This window comes from Doryrhamphus excisus, chromosome 6 (assembly GCF_030265055.1).
Source record: "Doryrhamphus excisus isolate RoL2022-K1 chromosome 6, RoL_Dexc_1.0, whole genome shotgun sequence".
Lineage (NCBI taxonomy): Eukaryota > Metazoa > Chordata > Actinopteri > Syngnathiformes > Syngnathidae > Doryrhamphus > Doryrhamphus excisus.
The window spans coordinates 14,784,939-14,803,926 of record NC_080471.1 but is presented as its reverse complement, the minus strand read 5'-3'; the positions used below and the strand labels follow the sequence as shown (position 1 = coordinate 14,803,926).

The following is an 18,988-nucleotide window of genomic DNA, read 5'->3' as shown; positions in this document are numbered from 1 at the left end:
GATGTTCATTTGGAGTGGGGAGCTGACAGGCCTGACAGCCCATCCCCACAGGGCCTTTGTCATGTGATTCAAGCATCCCTGCGGGCTCTCTCAAGCACCCCTTTATCCCCCCTACACAAATGAAGGCATGAAAATGGCTTTCTTTCTTTTTTTTTTTTGGCCAGTCTGCATGCAATTGCAGAAACAAAGAAGTCTCATACCCTCACCCCACTTGCGAGCAGACTTTCTTAACAGGCTTGGGAGATTAACACTGGTTGCTTCGAGATTTTTGCTTTCTGGTTGTCTCATGCTGGCGAGTGCTCCGCCTCTTTCACAATTAAACGGTTACATCGCCATGTGTGTGGTACTCCTCCTCCTCCTGCTCCTCATGAAATCTTTGTGGAAGAACATGTTCTGCATGAGATAACTGCAATTCCAGAATCAAGTATCTGTAAAATCCCAAACTATGTCAGCTCAAGACAAATTAGAAATATAGCTCTAGGCCAGACTTACAAACACATATCATGTATTGCCATAAGAACAACACATAAAGAATCTGATAAGATAGAAGACAACAATTGGTCATTTACTGCGACAAACCTGACTGACAGTATTTTACAAACCAATAAAAATCAACAACCTTTAGCCCTTTATGTGCATTATACTAATATTTGTCTTGTTATATTTTATTTTGAAGGTACAAGTGATCCTTATGTGAAGTTCAAACTGGAAGGAAAGCAGTTCTACAAGAGCAAAGTGGTGTATAAGAACTTGAATCCCAGGTGGAACGAGTTCTTCTCCTATCCTCTGCGGGACAGAGAGCATGTTGTGGAAGTTCGGGTATGCCAAAACTGTTTTGCATTTATTTCACAAACGAGAACATCTTCAAAATATATATATTTTTTCTAACAGGTCTACGATAAAAATCGAACATCAGATGAATTCATGGGTTCAAGCACTATTGCACTGAAAGATCTTGAACTTTACAAGTAAGTAGCATCCTTTGTTTTTCTTCATCTATTTCTTTCTTTCTTTCTTTTTTAGTACATTTTGAGTTTCCAATTTTGTCACATTTTCATTTTGTCAGAAAAATTACTTATTAGACAACTTTAGCACTTGAAACACAACAATGGCTTGCATTTCTACCCACTCATTAGAAAGGTGACATGTATAAAACTGCTTTTTATTGGTTGTTTAGCTATACTCTTCATAATCTCATGGGAAAATGTTCAATAATAAAGTGGGTTTTCACTGGATAGCAACAATTGACTGTCCCCCAGTGCTTGTTATATCTCTAAATGAGATATTGCTGTACTTTTTCAGATTGTTTGAGAACATAATAACCCTATTCTTGGGGTCCGGGGTATATCAAAGGCGTCAAACCATTGATAGTGTGCAAGAGGTCAACAAATGTCATCTCTTTATTTCAGGAACTATGAAATGGAGTTGCGCCTCAGTGATCCCAAAAGCAAAGAGGAAAACATGGGAGTAATTAATGTCGATGTATGTCTAATGTTTCGGGATGCTACCATCAAACGAAACTCGGTAAGTATTTATTTGATATGACAAGAATATGGTGATACAGAAACATCTTCCCGGTCATTTTATTGAACCCTGTGATTGTCTTTCTTTTATCTAATAGAGATGGCCAGTAAAGAAGAATAAGGTAAATATTTTCTTATACTCGCATTACTGAAATATATTAAATGCTGTGTTGACTAAACTGTATGAAGTGCACTGTATATGTTTAAGAGAAGAACGCTAGGGGGCAGTAGCTCACTGTGCTATAATACAACAAAGAACAAGGTGGACCTCCACACTTGTGTATAACCTTGGATTCTATTGCTTCAACGAATCCTTATTAGCAATGCATACTATTTTCAGCAGTATAATTTTCCCTGAGAAAGGCAGAGAGAGAGGAAAAATACAATATAAGATTTGTATCACAACTAAAATCATAATACTATGTTGACCAAACCTGTAGTAATAAAAGGAACTCTGTATTACAGGGCAGTAATTGGTTTTGTTGTAAACAAAGTTCCTTCGATTCTCAAGTGGGTTTCAGTATATTGCTGCTGTAATTAGATTCAGAGTGAAATAGTTGGGCGGCTGTTTGGGACTGGCACTGCAGTTGAGTGGGTTTATATTCACACCTATGTAGTCTCTACATCTGCCACTGTTCAGTCTCTTGATGGTCCAGCAGACAATCTCAATTTGAAATGAGATGACAAAAGAATGAAGCCATTTTCATGCACTACAGATGGTTAAAGATACTCAAAGGGAGACAAAAATGTGTGATGGGACTCTGCTGCCTAAGTCGTGGTGCTAATTTGACAATGTAACAATGCCCACCACCACCTCGTCCCCATTTCATTTTTGACAATATCGTATTACATTTAACACCTATCCTGGAAGTGCTGAATCTGTGCTTTTACAGCTCGGTTCCCCCTCTTTCCAAACATCGTTTTCTCCCTGTGTGTTGCCACCACAGAGACATGAGATGACAAGTGGCTGAGTAAAAGCTCCACTGTGTGATGGTGTTTCAAAATGGGAAGGGAGGTTGTACTGTCGGAGGCATGCTGCCAGAGCAAGATGCCTAAGATCGGCACAGCTGATAATTCCCAGGCAAAGTGGGCAATAACCCAGATGTTAGGAGGTAATATCACAGCTGTGGACGGACAGTGTCGAGGCAGCAGCCAAATGGACCCTGGTCTGAGCTCGTTGTGGTTGTCCCTATGCTGTCCCACCATATGGAAGCCATCGCGCGGCCCTTTTTAGGAACAGGAATAGATTCTCTTCGGGGGCCACTTACAGTTAAGTGGAATTGTTTTATTGGCCGCTGAGATAGAAACGTGTCCAAGATAAACACCAGGGATGACTTGGCTGAGGCCTGTTTAATATCCTCCATTCCCTCTGTTCTTCTTCTTTGGGGTTTTTTTTGTGTGTGGGGGGGGGGGGGGGTATTTATAGGGCTGGGCCTGTGCTATGCCATGTTAATTCAAGTCCCAGAGATGGGCTTTGATCCCCTCCGGATTGGGTGGCAATGTGGGTTGTGACCTTCGTAGTGGGGAGGGGAGGGGCTGCAATGGCAAGGGAGTCGCGTGGCGGTTTGAAGTCGCGTCAGCCGGGGCAGCCCAAGGATCTGGGCAATCAAAGAGGTTAGAGCAGATGATGGTCCTGCTCTTTAATTACTGTCAGCCCGACACAACCTCTCTCAACTGTTTGTTTTTACAGCTCTGGACTATCTCGGCACAGCCTCATGGGAACTCTAACAGGGACCATATCAAGCCCGTTCTGTCTCACTCCCTCTGTGGCACAGGGCAGGAGAAGTCCATTTGCTGGGCTTGTCCTCTCTTTCTGTCATGTTCTCCAAAATAATGCACAAGACAATATGGTCCTTTTCATTTGTAAAAAACCCAAAGTGGACATTTTGTTACAGTGGATGCTTTACAGCGGAACACAATCCAGTCTGTGATGTCGGTTGAGCATGTTAGAAAATCTTTCTTAACTGTACGTATGTTTAAAGTAATATTTTATCATTCATAACTGCCATGCAAATCACATATAATCACACGTTTCTTCATTTATCCACCCCATTAAAGGGCCATATTGAAAATCGTCCCTTTCCAAAGACAGAAATTAAAGTTCATGTGACTACCTGAACAAAAGTGGAAATGCTGGTTCCACAAACATATAGAGAGTACTGTATATAGGAGATACCAGCATACAACACACTGTAATGCTGGCTATACATACGCATTTTGCATAATATGCTGATGAGAGAGCTGTGCAGTTTGCATCATTACTCACTGCTGCCTGCTGTCTCCAGTGCAGTGTGCCAAGTGTCCTGACTCCCAACACTCAGCCTGGAATCCAGTGATGAGTGGGACTGTCACAGCCTGGGACATCTGGCTGCTTGCTGTCGTCCCGCTCTTCCTCTCTCTCTCTCTGTCTCTCTCTCCCTCTGCCAACCTCTGTGGTGTGGCTTGCCTGTCAGAAAAAGATGTGTTAATGTCCTCCAACAGAAATGTGTTTTATAGTGTAAACCCTTGTCTTACTTAAAGACGCTTTATGAACATGAGGAGGTGTCAGGTTGAGACAGGAGCATGTACACACAGTGGGGAGTGAGCATTGGGGTGATCACAGTCTGTTATAGGGTGATAATCGATCTCCGTTTCGTCCCATAAAAATGGAAATAAAAACCAAAGTCAAATTTTTGCCATCATAAAACCTCCATTAACTGTATAGGTGACATTTTAATATTCTTACCTGTCATACCAGTATAAAAAAGGTAACCTCTTAATCTTGAAACTTAAAACCCATACACATACAGTCTTACAGTAACTGTAGTGTAATGTCCTTTCAGTATGGTTGATATAGTCAAGGTAAGAGACCGCTTTCCACTTTGGTGATACAGTGGTATGAAAAAGATAATTTTCAAGAAATCAGTGGTTGTTGAGATCAGCCATTTCAGTTAAATATATCATATATCAGACGAACATAGTGATAGATAGTAGATCCTCTTTTTGCAGAAAAAAAAAACGTTCTTTCGCTTCCAATGAGGTTGAGTCAGTTTTGATGGTTTCCGAGCAGCCCGCTTTACATCACAGATTTTCAATATCCGGTCCTGGGACTGAGCTGGCCATTTCGGAACATTGTACTTATTCCTCTGCATGAGTGCCTTAGTAGAATTTGAGCAGTGTTTAGAGTCATTGACATTGATTGTTGGATAGGCTCCAGACCCAGCGCAACTTCAACTTTGTCACTGATTCTTGAACACTGTTGGCAAGAATCTGCTGATACTGACTGGAATCCATGCGACTTTCAACTTGAACAAGCTCTCCAGTACCTGCACTGGCCACACAGCCCCACAGCATGATTGAACCACCACCAAATGTTACCGTGGGTAGCAAGTGTTTGTCTTGGAATGCTGTGTTCTTCATCCACCATGCATAACGCCCCGTGTTATGTCCAAATAACTCAATTTTAGTTTCATTAGTCCACAGCACCTTATTCCAAAATGAAGCTGGCTTGTCCAAATGTGCTTTAGCATACCTCAAGTGACTCAGTTTGTGGCATGTGTGCAGAAAAGGCTTCTTCCGCATGACTATCCCAGAATAGCTGAATCGTTGAATGATGCACAGTGACGCCATCTGCACCAAGATCATGCTATGGGTTGAGTTTGAGTGTTCTGACCATCCTTCGCCTTGCCCGTGGTTTTTGATTTCCTCACTATGCTCCTCAGAGTGGAACCTAAAAGCTGAAATTTCTGACCTCGCTCTTTTATCCTGCCCCTAAACCATGATGTTGAACAATCTTTGCTCTCAGGTCATCTGTCGGCCAAGGGCAGTGAGCTTACGAAACAAATTTTGGTTTCCAATAATTAGAAGGTATTCAAATCAGTAAAACAACAAGGGTGCCCAAATTTAGGGACTTGCCTACCTTTGTTTAAATAATGATTGAACACTTTCTGTAAAACTAAAACTTAATTTCACTTCTCGTCTATCATTGTGTTTGTCTGCTGTATGATATATTTAACTGACATGTCTGATCCCAACAACCAGGGATTTATAAAAGAAAATCTTGAAAATTATCAGGGGTGCCCAAACATTTTCATACCATTGAATGTTTTATTCGCAGTGTCTTGGTCATGTTCACATTTTTCTTTTTTTTAGCTTAGTTTTACCTGTATCGCAAGTAATTTCTATTCACCGCAGTTCTTAATGAGCAATTAACCTATTCCTAGTTTCAAAGTTATTTTGAGGTTCCACTGTACATTACTGTTCTCACGCTTGGGGAATGACTATGCTTCAACAGAAGGCCACACAGTACCAGAGCCCAGCCGAGATGCAGAGGAGTCATCTGAAAAGCCGTATGTGGACGGGGGTTCTCGCCATCACCCTGGTGGAAGGACAAGATCTCCCTCAGTATGGCCACGGTGACATCTATGTCCGCTTTCGTCTTGGCGATCAGAAGTACAAAAGCAAGGTTAGACTTTCTTTCTCACAGTCTCATAGTCCTTTTCCTGCCTATACGCTCCTTATTTCTCACGCTCTTTTTTGTGTCTTCATGACACGCTCTTTATACTTCATGTCTTTCTTCTGGAGCTTCTCCTCCTCAGCGGGTTCCTGTCAGTGCCACACCTCCACCTTGGCTCACTGGGCCATGGTACAGGCAGCTCATTAGACCAGGCGAGGCTGCCACTCACTTTTCTCCCGGTGTCTCGGCTGCTGAGCTTCATTGCCTTCATTTGCATACCCAGCGTGGCCCTGTTCATCTACCTGGACTTGTTTGCCTCCCCTTCTCAACCGAGGATTCTGTGTTGCGCTTGTCTCGTGTTGTCGTGTCATTTCTTTGTACACCCCTTTGAGCTTGTTTGTTTGTTTGTTTGCTGAACAAAGCTGATTATAATTGGGAGCTGTCAGTGTTTACAATCCCAGTGTGGCTACTGAAGTGTATAAGCACACACAAAAACAAGCGCAGAAGCACCTTTGGTTTTCCTCTCTTGCGTCTCTGCGGTTGTCCTGCATGATGGCTTAATTCACATGTCATTCAGGTGCTGTTCGGTTTGATAATGTGTCAAATGCACGTTAGCGTGTGTGTTTCCATGAGGTGAATCAGTGTTTTTATTGTATTCAGAACCTTTGCATTCAGGCCAATCCCCAGTGGAGAGAGCAGTTTGACTTCAATCAGTTTGCGGATAACCAGGAACCTCTGCAAGTGGAGGTGTATTCGAAGAGAGGCAGGAAGGGTGAGGAATCATGGGGAATGTGAGTATTTCCTGGTGGGTAATGTGAATGCAGCCGCTCTGCAGCCCTTTGAGTTGGTATTGGAACCATTTCCCCTTTTGTGTTGCAGGTTTGAGGTTGACATATCCAGACTTACCTTTAATGAGCGGCAGCTCTACACTCATGTGCTGGATCCGGGAAAGGGCAGGCTGGTGTTTTTGGTCACCCTGCGACCGTGCTGGGGGGTCTCCGTTTCTGACATTGAAATGGCTCCTTTAGAGAAGGCTGATGAGAGAGACGGCGTGGTGGAGAAATTTGTGAGTATTAATATTTTCACCAATGTCAGAGCAAATGTTGTATAATTCAGTGTGGGGATGGACATAGTAATTGATCATTAGGAATTATGTCCATATGTGAGAATTGATTGCATGGATTGATCAAATCTTGAGGCAAAATGTGCAACACTTGCTTGTTTTACATTTCCAGATATTAATCATAATCAATTTTATCCTCAGAGCTTAAAGAACTCCTATAAATATGTAAGGGAAATTGGTTTCCTTCAGGTCAAAGTTTTAAGAGCAAATGAGCTTCCTGCTTCAGACCTTAATGGTAACTAGAACCTGTGCATCACTTCACTCTCAGAATCACGTTTTTCTTTGCAATGAATAGTTGGTGAACACCCAATTTGTCATTTGCAGGAAAAAGCAACCCATTTTGTGTCATTGAGCTTGGAAACAGTAAACTTCAAACCAACACTGTCTACAAGACTGTCAATCCGGAGTGGAACAAAGCACTCACATTGTAAGGACATATTGTAAGACATTTAGTGTGGTTCATATATCAATATTTGCGCTTCTCTCATTTTGCAGCCCAGTTAAGGACATTCATGATGTGATTGAGCTGACTATCCTGGATGAAAATGGAGACAAAGCACCAAACTTTTTGGGCAAAGTGGCCATTCCATTACTGACTGTAAATTCCAATTCCAATTAACTTGTTTTGTCATACCAAACATAACCACATAAGGTATTTATAGTATTATATTGTATTCATTATTGTCTGACAAGGTTCAGAACGAGCAGCAGATTTGTCTATTCCTCAAGAAAGAGGACTTGAGTGGAGCAGCTAAAGGAACTGTCACACTGGTGCTGGAGGTTATATATAACAAAGTAAGAGCAAAAACATTTGGAAAGTTGTTTTACATAACTTCAAGCATGCAAATAATAGTTTTTTTTTGTCTTCTACAAGGTCCGGGCTGGTATTCAAACCTTTCAACCAAAGGAGGGAAAATTTACAGAAGAAAATGTGAAGTTCTCAAAAAAGGTATCACAGTAACTGTCTGTTTTTATGTAAAACTCCTAACAAGACTCAAATTTCTTAATTTCACATAATTTCAATTGTCATATTAATCAGTAGTCATCTATCTAATGACACAAACCATTCTTTTCCAATGTTCCCCTTTAGGTTCTTGCCCAGAACATATATAGAGTTCGAAAAATCAGCACAGCAGTTCTATGTACATTACAGTACATTAAAAGCTGTTTTCAGTGGGAGAACACCCTACGGAGTCTAATAGCCTTTTTGGTAAGTCATTGCCTCATGTTAATGAACTGTCTTTGAACCTCATGGTGTAGCATTTTTTCACTTTGCTGTGGAAAATCTGTGGTTTCGCCATGTTCTCTCATTGCCCACCTTTTTTTTGGCGTATGAAAAACAATGGCCGCCTTCTGTTTTGGTCCCACGTGTATGACTATGTATGTGCTTTATCCTTCAATCACACCCCGCTTGGCTTTCCTTCAGCTCTGATGACTTTAGAGTGAATTTGAAGGGGGCGAGGTTTGTGCATTTGTGCGTCTGACTTCTGAGCAAAGCCTGCTAACCCCAGGGATGGTGTAAGGAGGATCACCGTCTCAGCTTGGCTGCGTTGGAGGAGTGACAGCCTGCCTCTGAGATTTGAACTTATGTTTAAATGTCTGTGTTTAGCGGTTTTTAATGAGGCTATGCGATCTGAGGTGCTAAGCTAAAATAATCTTGAATCACCCCTGTGAATCCCCCTTGGTGCAGCACACGTAATGTCATGATTAAGAGTACACTTGCCAGTGCGGTGTCAGGGTGATGAGGCGGTCACAGATGGGGCATTTGTGAAGAACTCTCCTTTCACCACCTTTCTTCTGTCTGTTCTGTCTCTGGATGACATGCGTACCTGGTGTATTCTATAAGCCCTTCACACTGATCCTGAGGAGCGAATCCCCCTCGGCTATGGCCATCATGCATAGCCTTTAGAGCAGCAAGACGCACCGGAAGGCGGGCGGACGCACAGACAGGAAGGCAGAGAACAATGCGGGGAGTTTGTATAAGAAGGATCGAGTGGGAGGCATTGAGGCATTGTGTCTGGGAAATAAAGTTTGCACACTGAAGGAGGAAGATGTGTTTGCGATATAAGAAGGCAACAAAAGACAGGCAGGCACGGATGTGGATCGGCTGACAGGTCAGCAGCATGAGGCGTTCATCCTCTCATGTATAATTAAATTGTGCACGTGTTGGCACACTGTAATCGCCACCTTTTACCCCACCTACAGTTAGCAATACTCATACAAGCTGGACATACGTAGACTCTTAATTCAAGGAAACCTATCATGCTCATTTTTCGACTCTTTGTATTGAGTTGTGGACTCCTACAGAGCAGCTAAACACAATAACCCGCATAGAAAATCTTGTAGATCTTCCAGAATCTGCACCTATTCCAGCTGTATTTCCTTGCGTTCCTGTTTTTAAAATATATGATTTTTGGTGTGCAGCCCGGCGGTCTAGTGGTTAGTGCGCAGACCTCACAGCTAGGAGACCAGGGTTCAATTCCACCCTCGGCCATCTCTGTGTGGAGTTTGCCTGTTCTCCCCGTGCATGTGGGTTTTCTCCGGGTACTCCGGATACTTCCTCCCACATTCCAAAAACATGTTAGGTTAATTGGCCACTCCAAATTGTCCATAGGTATGAATGTGAGTGTGAATGGTTGTTTGTCTATATGTGCCCTGTGATTGGCTGGCGACTAGTCCAGGGTGTACCCCGCCTGTCGCCTGAAGACAGCTGGGATAGGCTCCAGCACCCCCGCGACCCTCGTGAGGAAAAAGCAGTAGAAAATGAATGAATGAATGAATGGTGTGCAGCCCTTGGTGGAAAAGATTTGGAACTTCGTCTTAATCCCAGAAAACATCTTGAGATTGTCCTCTCTCAGTCCATCAATGACGTCCGACCTTACAAATTTTCACTTGTGGACAAATGGACAATAATTTCCAAAAACACCCGGAAATATTGCAGAAAGTCTTAATTTCTTTAGGTGTAATGTCCCCATACTTTTATGTCTGTAGCGTACATCTCAAATATTTTTTACTGATGTAAAATACTTTATTTTACCAAACATGCATAAAATATATTGTGGGAAAGACCCTCAAAGCTTTCAGGGTAATGATTAGGCCTTAGTGTGCCATGACACTATCCTCTCCGGGTGCCCCCGCCTAGTCGGAGGCCAGCCTCCACACAGTGACCCGCCCTCCAAGTCATCATTCGCAATTAAGTTAGTGTTGGAATCTGTCTAGAGTAGTACACGGCCGTGTGTTTTAATGAAAGCAGCTCCCACTCCTATCTTTATATCTTTAGGCAGTGGTAATAAGGTAACTGATTCAGACATTGACAGATGGCCTCTCCTTGCCTCTGCGATGTGCATAATTATACCACTAGTGTCTGTTCCTTTCCGTGGCGGCTTCTCAGGGTACGCCGGTAGGAAACACTGCGGTTGTGGTCTCGCTTTAATATACATTACAATACATTATTTATCAAGCCGACAGACCAGCGCTATAGTCCTTTTTTACACCACATACATCCTGTAATGCATTACCACTGCTGAAGCCTCTGCTGGGACTGCGGGATGCTCATCGCGTAGTGCTTTACCAGGAATACTTAGCCATTATATCACTCAGTCCCACAGGGCAATTTTCTGACCTCTGCACAGCATGCAGCCTCCATTTTTATCCTGTTTATGCAGATTCATGTATGCATTATGAAGTGCTCGTTGCTGTGTGGTGTGTAAGGTATTCAAATTATTGCATGAGTGATCACTCCCGGTACCCAAATATGGGAATTTGAAAAGGAGAAAATTCCATTTGGTCACTTTGTCAAATAACTTGTATCTTAGGAGTTTCCTTGGATATAATACTATGTGCTAGTGGAGTTTTTCATATTGTTTTCAAGTAGTCTCAAGTTTGTAATGAAGTAATTTTCAGTTTCCCACTGCTTGCTAATGAGGTACTGTTGCAGGGGTACAAAAAAAAGTTCTCATGCATAAAAAAAAGTCTGCAAGGTCCTAAACATTTTCATAAGTGGACAGAAATACAAAGAAGAAAATTTTATTTCCCCCCCTCCTCCCTCGGTTTGTTTATGCTGCAGTAATGAGCCTCGAATTTGCGCTTTTCAAGAGTCAAACAACGGCATGTTCTCCTCTTCCGAGTGAGGAAGTATGACAGCTAAAATCTTCATAAAATAACATCCTTTAGATGTGCTTTTCCCACTAAGACTGAGTGAGATGAATGTGCTATGCATCAGCAGCGACTGTAGAGGGGTCACACAGAGTTCTTTGCATGCATGTGAGTTTTTGGCCTGTAGATGGAGCTATAGCACCACTAGAATGGAATATGACACTTTTTTTTTCCCAACAGGACTCTTTCTTAAGAACAAGTTGCGGTGGAAGATGTTCTATTCCAAACATCACCACCACAACACACAAGTTACTTCTTCAAAATGATGAAAAAAACGAAATCTTAAATTAGCATGTATTAGCCAAGCAAATTAATCTGCTTCAGAAGTTAAAGTTGAGAACAATTTTGATTGAGATGAAATGCGCCAGAGTTAAAACGAGAAAAAGGGATCATTTACACATGAAAGCTGATTTTTGAGCTAAGCTGTCATTAGACCGCCTAAAGTATTTAAGTGGAATTAATATTTAAACATATGAGGTACCTCATGTGCCAGGAAAGAAACCTGTGTACCTTCTGTGAGTTTTCTCTTTGACCCTGCCAGCCATAGTGACCGTTTTAGACGTCACTTTGACGCCCTGTGAAATGCTGATTGCCTCACATCACACACTGTAAAGATGGCATTTGATGAATGTTTGATGCGATGCAGCTGTAAACACACTTGGCAGCTGCAACCAGGGGCCCATATAATCACGATGAGGCAAGGGCAGGGTCAGCTCGGGCTCCCGGGGTCTCGGGTGACCACCTGTGCAGAACCTTGGCAGCCGCAGCCATTAACCAGCACACCAGCCCAGCCCAGATCAAAGACGTAATCAGAGTTGTCATAATTGTTCTTGTCAACACTGTCCCTGAAAACTAGAGGCTTTTGTGAGTCTTGAGGTCGGGCCCGTTTGTGTGCGGCTGCATTGTGAAGGGAACCGTGCACGCCTGTTAATCGTCTCCTTGTTTCTGCTTTGCGTCTGTTTTCTCTCTCTTTGAAAAAGTTGGAGGCCTCAAAGGAGCCCCTCTCTTCACTCCCATGGGGGTTACGCTCTACTCTCTCTTCTCCCTGGCTGTGGGAGTTCTCACAGCCTGCGTGGTGGGAACGTGTCTAGTGGGAACAAACGATGGCCGTGACGGTGAAGTGTATGCATTCATGGGCCTGCAATTATTAATTATTTAACGACAGGCTGTGAGCGACTCCTGATTTAAGGTAGCATTATGATGGCGCCACCCTCCACGACGGTGTCAGGTGTTGGCTCTTGAGGTTGGATGAATACAGCATGTAACCTTGAAACACATCTCCCTTATTGGCGGAGTTTTTCCTCGCCTTTCGGGCTCGTGCCATCTCGGTATTCACATGTTAGGACTCAAATCTTAATAGCAATTTTAAATTGATTTTAATTTATTTTTACTATCACTGTGATCTCAAGTGTGACACGACATCAGGAGAGGTGCAGCAGCTTGAGATAAATGAAGAAAACATTTTTCGAACCTGCTAAGCTAGCTTCAGTTATGCTTAAAGGCAACATTATTTTTAATTTCTGCAGTAAAATATTTGGAATGCCTCCCCGCAAAAAAATACTCCAGAGGAGGAGTAGGGAAAGCTTTTTTTCCCACTTTTTTCAACCTTACCTTACTTACCTTTGCACAATTTCAAACTATTCATTGGATTTGAACAACTTGAATTGCAAAAATAACTAGAAAAATTGGGGTATTATTGTGTTCTGTGTTGCACTTGCACCATGAACGTCAGTTTTACAGATGCCACCTCCTCTCAGGCATTGTGTGTTGAGGTAAAGATGTCTGCTGCAACATTTAGTAAGTTAATTGCAGCCGTCTATCAGCACCACCTGTAAAAATGACAAAAGGAGTGTTTGAGGTGCAGAGTCTATTGGACCATGGGACGCTATTTGAGGAAATACAGTGATTTTATCACTCACACTAGAGAAAGTAGAGCCTCTTGTTGTTTTAATTTTATACAAGTACCCCCCATCACCGAGGAATGCTCCATGTTTAACCCCCCCTGCATGTGTCGTATTTTAATGACTTACTCGCCACCTTACTGGTCACAGTGGACGTCTCTCCCCAGGCAGATGAAACGCTGACTCGCCCCCCCACTGCCCCCAGTGTGCGGCTGCTCAGGGATGGGAGGTGTTAGCTGTGGTCGCTCTATGCCCTGGTGTGTTAACGTGCGTGTGAGCCGAGCTGACAGCTAGTCCATGCCACTCCCTCCCTACCCACTACCACCACCAGCATTCCCTCTCCCCCTTCAGGGGAAAAGGCTCACATGGCAGATCTGTCACCCGCGAGGTCGCTCAGTGTTAACGTCCCCGACACGGATTAAACACTAGTGGCCAGTGCTGGAGTGCAGGGTCAGTGTAGCCACCACTGACAGGCACCACAGGGGCCCCCTGCTGACTGGCCCTCTCGCTGCTGCATGCGCGCACACTGATGCTTCTGTGGCCCTGGCATGTGTCAGACAGGCAGGGGGGTGGTGGTGGGGCAACTACCAGATCTGGCCCTTGGGAGCACATGCTAATGCTTTGCCTTGCAAGTCTGCTTGTCTTCACTGTGTCAATAAAGAGACGTGCAGACGTCCTTATGAGCATTTTCTTATCTTCTCTGCAGACAAATTGGTTTGTTGTCTTTTTTTTGGTATGTGGCAAGGATTGATTGCGTTGACATTTATTTAAACATGATATGCAACAAGAAACATATTTAGCAGGAAAACTAACCTTCCATTTGATATAAAATTAGCCCATTCATTAATTTTTATTTCTAAATTGTTCCTCATCAAGTGTAGCTGACCTCTTCTTCGTCTCATATACTAGTCTCTCTACGACTGTATATGTTTTTCTTCCTTCTCCTCCTCCTCAGTCGATACGAATTGAGCTGGGTGTATGTGAAATATTTATTCAGAAATAATTTGCTCAGAGCGGCATGGCTGCCCACACACTCTACCCTGCCCCGAAGAGAAATCTTATCTGCGCTTCCTCTGCCTCCGACAACCCCCCCCTCCGAAAGCCTGTCCCCGCGCTGGCCCGAGCTCAACACACATTACATGTCTCATTGCTCTGCGTTTACAGCTGCTCGAGAGCCCGCTGCTCCCCTTTCCCGGCACCAGCCCTCCACCATTGAATCTGTTTTGAGAGCTGCTACTGTTCATGCTGATTTTATTCATTATTAATTTGTTTCTTTTTGCATTTCACTTGATTTGTGATTTAATTAAGTATTATTGACTCTGTAAAACACCATGCAATCCACATACACATATAGTTGTATCTACACCACTTCCTCACACACCCTTAGTTAGTCTTTCACTATATACTCACGTAATCTGGCACCCGGCCACGCCGCCCCTGACTGACCCTCGTAATGCCACTCGACGCTCTTCTCGCTTTGTTTAGCTTTCCAAGCAGTGTGGAATTGCACAAGAAGAAATGAAATCACAGCCAAGATGTCACAGCTTCTTACACGCTCATAAAATCTGTAAAGAAACTGATTGTTGATATTCTCATTTATTTATTTATCATTTATTTTCATTTGTTGCCCACCAATCGTGGAGGTCACAAAATTTCAATTGAAGAAAAACTACACTACAAGCATCCCTTACATCTTTAACACAGAAATGAAACAAAATCTGACCCCTTGCAGAATAACCATTTATAGGGCTCTATGAAATAACTTTCATTTTTTCCCCAAATTCAGTTTATTTGTTTTGATACATTTTCCATTGTCATTTTTTACATCCAGTTTTGTACGCTTTACACTTTTTAACAAAGTGTGTACTCTTGTGTCAGTAATTTTTTTAATAGTATGCAGTATTTGTACACTATGTGAAATCAATGCGACTAGGAAGAATGTTTTGGTAATGCTCATATTGGCCAAAGTATGGTAAATATAAAACCTTAAATCCTTGTGGCAGGTTTTTGGCAGTCTTTCAATAACATACTTTATAGGTGTAATGTGTGTGTCCCATTATGTGCATTAAGCTGCTTCTTTTTTATATGTTTTTATATCTTTACAACACACAGAAAAGAGAAAGACGTTTGTTCTTGTCTCACATACGGATTGTAGATTATGTCAAAATTCCCCCAAAAGTGCAGTTTTCCTCCTTTCCTTTAAACTGCAAACCCTTGTTCCAGCTTCCCGCTATTCCTTTTCACACCGATGATGTCCCACTCTTGTTCTGGCTTTCAGATTGTCCCAGATGGTGGAATATTGGTGGGTTGATTTTATTGCTTGTTGGTGCTGTCCGCACAGACAGCGAAGCGAGAAAAGGACGGCTCTCCTGGAAAGACAAATTTTAAACTAAAGCAAAACCTAAACACTGTGCACAATATTTTTAGTGTGTGTATTTCAAGGTTGTTTGACGCAAGTTCTCCTGCAAACATTTTTTCAAAATCGATGCAAAATTAAATGTGGTTTTGATGTATTTCCAAAGTACCTACAAAAAGGCAGCATTCTTTTTTTTTCACTGGTCAGGTTGCATAATGCAGATATTTTAAGTGTATTGTGACATTGCTATCATTTGTCTCATCTGCTCGATATCAATATGCATGTTATTGCCTTTACTGTGACTGCTTATAGTCAGCCGTGTAAAAGGAAGCCTTTGCCAAGTCTGGTTCTACGCCTGCCAGTCACTAGTTTGGGTGGCTAAACTGGTAGCTGCCCTCCCTCCTCTTTCTCTTGTTAATCAATTTAGAGGATGTCACAATCTCTTACGGAGGATGTCTTTGTCCCTTTGTTGCAGCTACGATCTCTTATCCACCCTCCTGGGAGAGCGTGGGGGTGCAGGAGCTGCCGTGCTTGCTCAGCTTTAAGTTGTTTTATTCACACTTTTAATCGCTGAGTGGTTTATTATTAGGTGCCGGATGCTGCCCCGGCCGAAAAAGGGGAGGTGGCTCCATGGTGCATTTAGTGGAATCATATTAATGGCACTATAAAACAAATCTGTCAGGCTGTTCTTAACCCTGCTGGCAGATTTGCTCTGCCCAGGCTTTGGCCTCTTCTGCAAGTGCTTACAGGTGGCTAAGAAGAGTGCATCTCCATCATATATACACCAATGTGTGCTAATAGTTTTATTTATGTATTGGTTCTCGCTTCCCTCGGCACCCTGCGTGTAATCATACTGCTATTTTTCAGCTAAATGGTGTTTGTCAAGGGAGGTTTTCCAGCATTACAGTCACTCCTCCCCCTAACATATAGACTAACACTTGTTCAATTACAAGCCATTTGTTATCCAGTTCTGCTGTGTGCGTAGGTACATCATTTTTCTCAGAGCTTTTTTTTGTGAATTGCATTATGCATTATTTTACTGAAATAAATGTTGGTTTTTGAAATATCTGTCATGTTTAGAAAGGTCGAGGTTTCACTTGCTTGGTGTAATTTGTTGATGGAAGGAAAAAGAGTAAAAAAAAGCGCAGGCAACCCCAACTCATGTTTGATGGCAATTAAAAATGCGGATTAAGGTGCACTTTGTCCAATATGTCCAGCAATCACTCAGCTGGTTGCTAATAAAACGTAAGTAATTTAGTTGGGGAATTAGTCCAATCTCCTCTCTAGCAAGAAGAGGATGTGACGAGAAAAGGGGAAAGTACTGTTATGCCTCCGCTCATTACTTTGGTATAACCTAGTGAAAGAATCCAAGACTTTTTTTTTCCAGATGTTTCACTTTGTGCGTCGTCTTTAGATGTGAAAAAAAAAGCGTAAATGCTGAACACATGGGCTGACATACCGTGAGGGAGGAATTGAGAAGATATTTCTGACAGTTTTGGTTTCTACCCTCATTTAGGCATTCACTTTTAGACACCAGGCATTGTATTTCTGTAGGCTTTTATCTTGTCCACTGAGCCAGAATACGGCGAGCAGAAATTTGCATTAGTGGGCGATTATGAATACCTGTGACAGATTCGCTGTGCCGACTCCCTCGGGCGGAAATGAATTGGCTCCCTCTGTTGACTTGCGCAGGAAGACGGAGACCAGGCAATTAGACTTTTAGTGGTTAATGTAGCAGCTTTCGTAGGGAGGGCAAGAAAGTTCAACATTCCTGCTGGGCTTGTGTCAGTTTCTCTGCACATTTCCTCCCTCTCCTTTTCCTTTTTTTTATGAGAATACGTGCAATATGACAAGCTACCTGTCCACCAGCCAGCTGAATTCCTCAGGGGTGAGGGGAGCATCGCTCTCGAAGCGCCTCATGGGAGCTGAGGTGACAACACAATGACGTAGGTTATTCATAACGTAGACGAGGATGTGCTGCAGCTACCTCTGTACATCATGCATATTCATTGTTTACCTTTTTTTTTTTTTTTTAACCCTTTTCTTGTGCTACTTTGTTGCCGTAAGTGCAGTATATGCCGTATGTGCCGTAAGTGGTACAGCTCGGGGCATTTGTCTGCATTACTCATTGGTGTGGCAGTAGGTAGACTGACCCCCAGGAGCAAACGTGCACACACTCATGCGTGGTTATAGTGTGACACAAACAATCTGCTGTTTACATGCCCCACTATTGAGGCCTGAAGCTCAGTGGTTCACATCCTGCTTAACGCAAACATATTGTTCGTACTTGGAGCAGCCTCCAGCTCTTTGAGCCTTGCATGCACTGTGCTAGGATTGCGTGGGTTTAACATAGAGGCTTAGAAATAAACTTATCTTTGCAAATGTTTCACTAGTAATCACAACACTGTCTTATTCCCATTTGCCCTTAATTAAATGTAAAAAGTTATTCTTGTATTGATTTTATATATTCTTATTTCTAAAAGGTTTTTCTACAAAAACAAATGTAGTAGTCATTGTAGTACCCTATATTTTTACATTTATTTTTTTTATTTATTTGACAGTGGATTACTCCTGATAATGGGAAAGTGTTGTTTTGTGTGTTGGTGTGTACAGCAACAGAGAAATTGAGTACTACTGTTTGTGTGTTAAGGTTGGCAATAAAGCTTAAAAAGAGCTCCCAACTCTGTGTGAATTGCTTGCATTGCTTACCCCTGAAGGGAAAAGCCAAAAGAGAAAGAAGACTGTAAATATATATAGTAATAAATCGATAAATATATTACTCACTCAGTTGATAGTAATGTGTGTTCCACAATGTTTTCATTTTACTTTGAACACTACAAAAATCCAATATCTTCAAAAGGCTATTTGCCTTATATTTATACTATACAGTATTTGAACTGTGTTTGTGTGTAAATGATCCTTGAGGCTTTATTATTTCATTGTTTTTAATGAGCTGTGTGAAGCTGGTGATTCATGCAACCATGTCAAACGGGGAAGTAATCTGTCTACCTTGTTGACTGTATTTGCATGTTTGTCACACTTGAATCCCCCCCAGTTTGAAAGCCACTGCTGTAATGTAAAAAGCAACCGCACGTCACCACACTGACGCTGACAGTGGGAACACCGAGGTACTGTATGTTGGATAGCAAGGGTTATGGTGTGCATGAAGTACTTAATGTGTGGTTCTAATAACGCCTCGCGCAATGCCAGGTTCCATATTACTGTATTATCATTCATCGTTCAGTCTGATTGGCTTCAATGTGAACCCATTTTTTTCTTACGTAATTCAGTTCAATTCATTAAGTATTGGAGGAAAAGCAATATTTATATTTTTGTTGTGTTCAATATGTTCACAATTGGCCGAGTGGTTAGCACGGAGGCCACACAGCAAGGCGTTTTCTCCGGGTACTCCGGTTTCCTCCCACATTCCAAAAGGTTAATTGGTGACTCCAAATTGTCCATAGCTATGAATGTGAGTGTGAATGGTTGTTTGTC

The 18,988-nt window shown here is 42.4% G+C and overlaps 1 protein-coding gene across 2 annotated transcripts in view; it reads left to right on the top strand.

Moving 5' to 3' along the window:
* mctp2a (multiple C2 domains, transmembrane 2a) overlaps positions 1 to 18,988 on the top strand; it is a 40,045-nt gene that overhangs the window by 4,305 nt on the left and 16,752 nt on the right. Inside the window, exons 5-18 of one of the 2 annotated variants that reach the window (XM_058075922.1) lie at positions 677 to 819; positions 892 to 968; positions 1,410 to 1,524; positions 1,622 to 1,645; positions 5,797 to 5,967; positions 6,619 to 6,749; positions 6,838 to 7,024; positions 7,223 to 7,316; positions 7,406 to 7,508; positions 7,577 to 7,679; positions 7,775 to 7,876; positions 7,956 to 8,030; positions 8,172 to 8,291; positions 18,549 to 18,605. In XM_058075922.1, the coding sequence (XP_057931905.1) occupies positions 677 to 819; positions 892 to 968; positions 1,410 to 1,524; positions 1,622 to 1,645; positions 5,797 to 5,967; positions 6,619 to 6,749; positions 6,838 to 7,024; positions 7,223 to 7,316; positions 7,406 to 7,508; positions 7,577 to 7,679; positions 7,775 to 7,876; positions 7,956 to 8,030; positions 8,172 to 8,291; positions 18,549 to 18,599 (1,496 nt within the window). In that variant the 3' untranslated portion in view covers positions 18,600 to 18,605. Of the gene's footprint in view, positions 1 to 676; positions 820 to 891; positions 969 to 1,409; positions 1,525 to 1,621; positions 1,646 to 5,796; positions 5,968 to 6,618; positions 6,750 to 6,837; positions 7,025 to 7,222; positions 7,317 to 7,405; positions 7,509 to 7,576; positions 7,680 to 7,774; positions 7,877 to 7,955; positions 8,031 to 8,171; positions 8,292 to 18,548; positions 18,606 to 18,988 lie in introns of those variants that run through there. The other variant, XM_058075921.1, reaches the window with a different exon arrangement.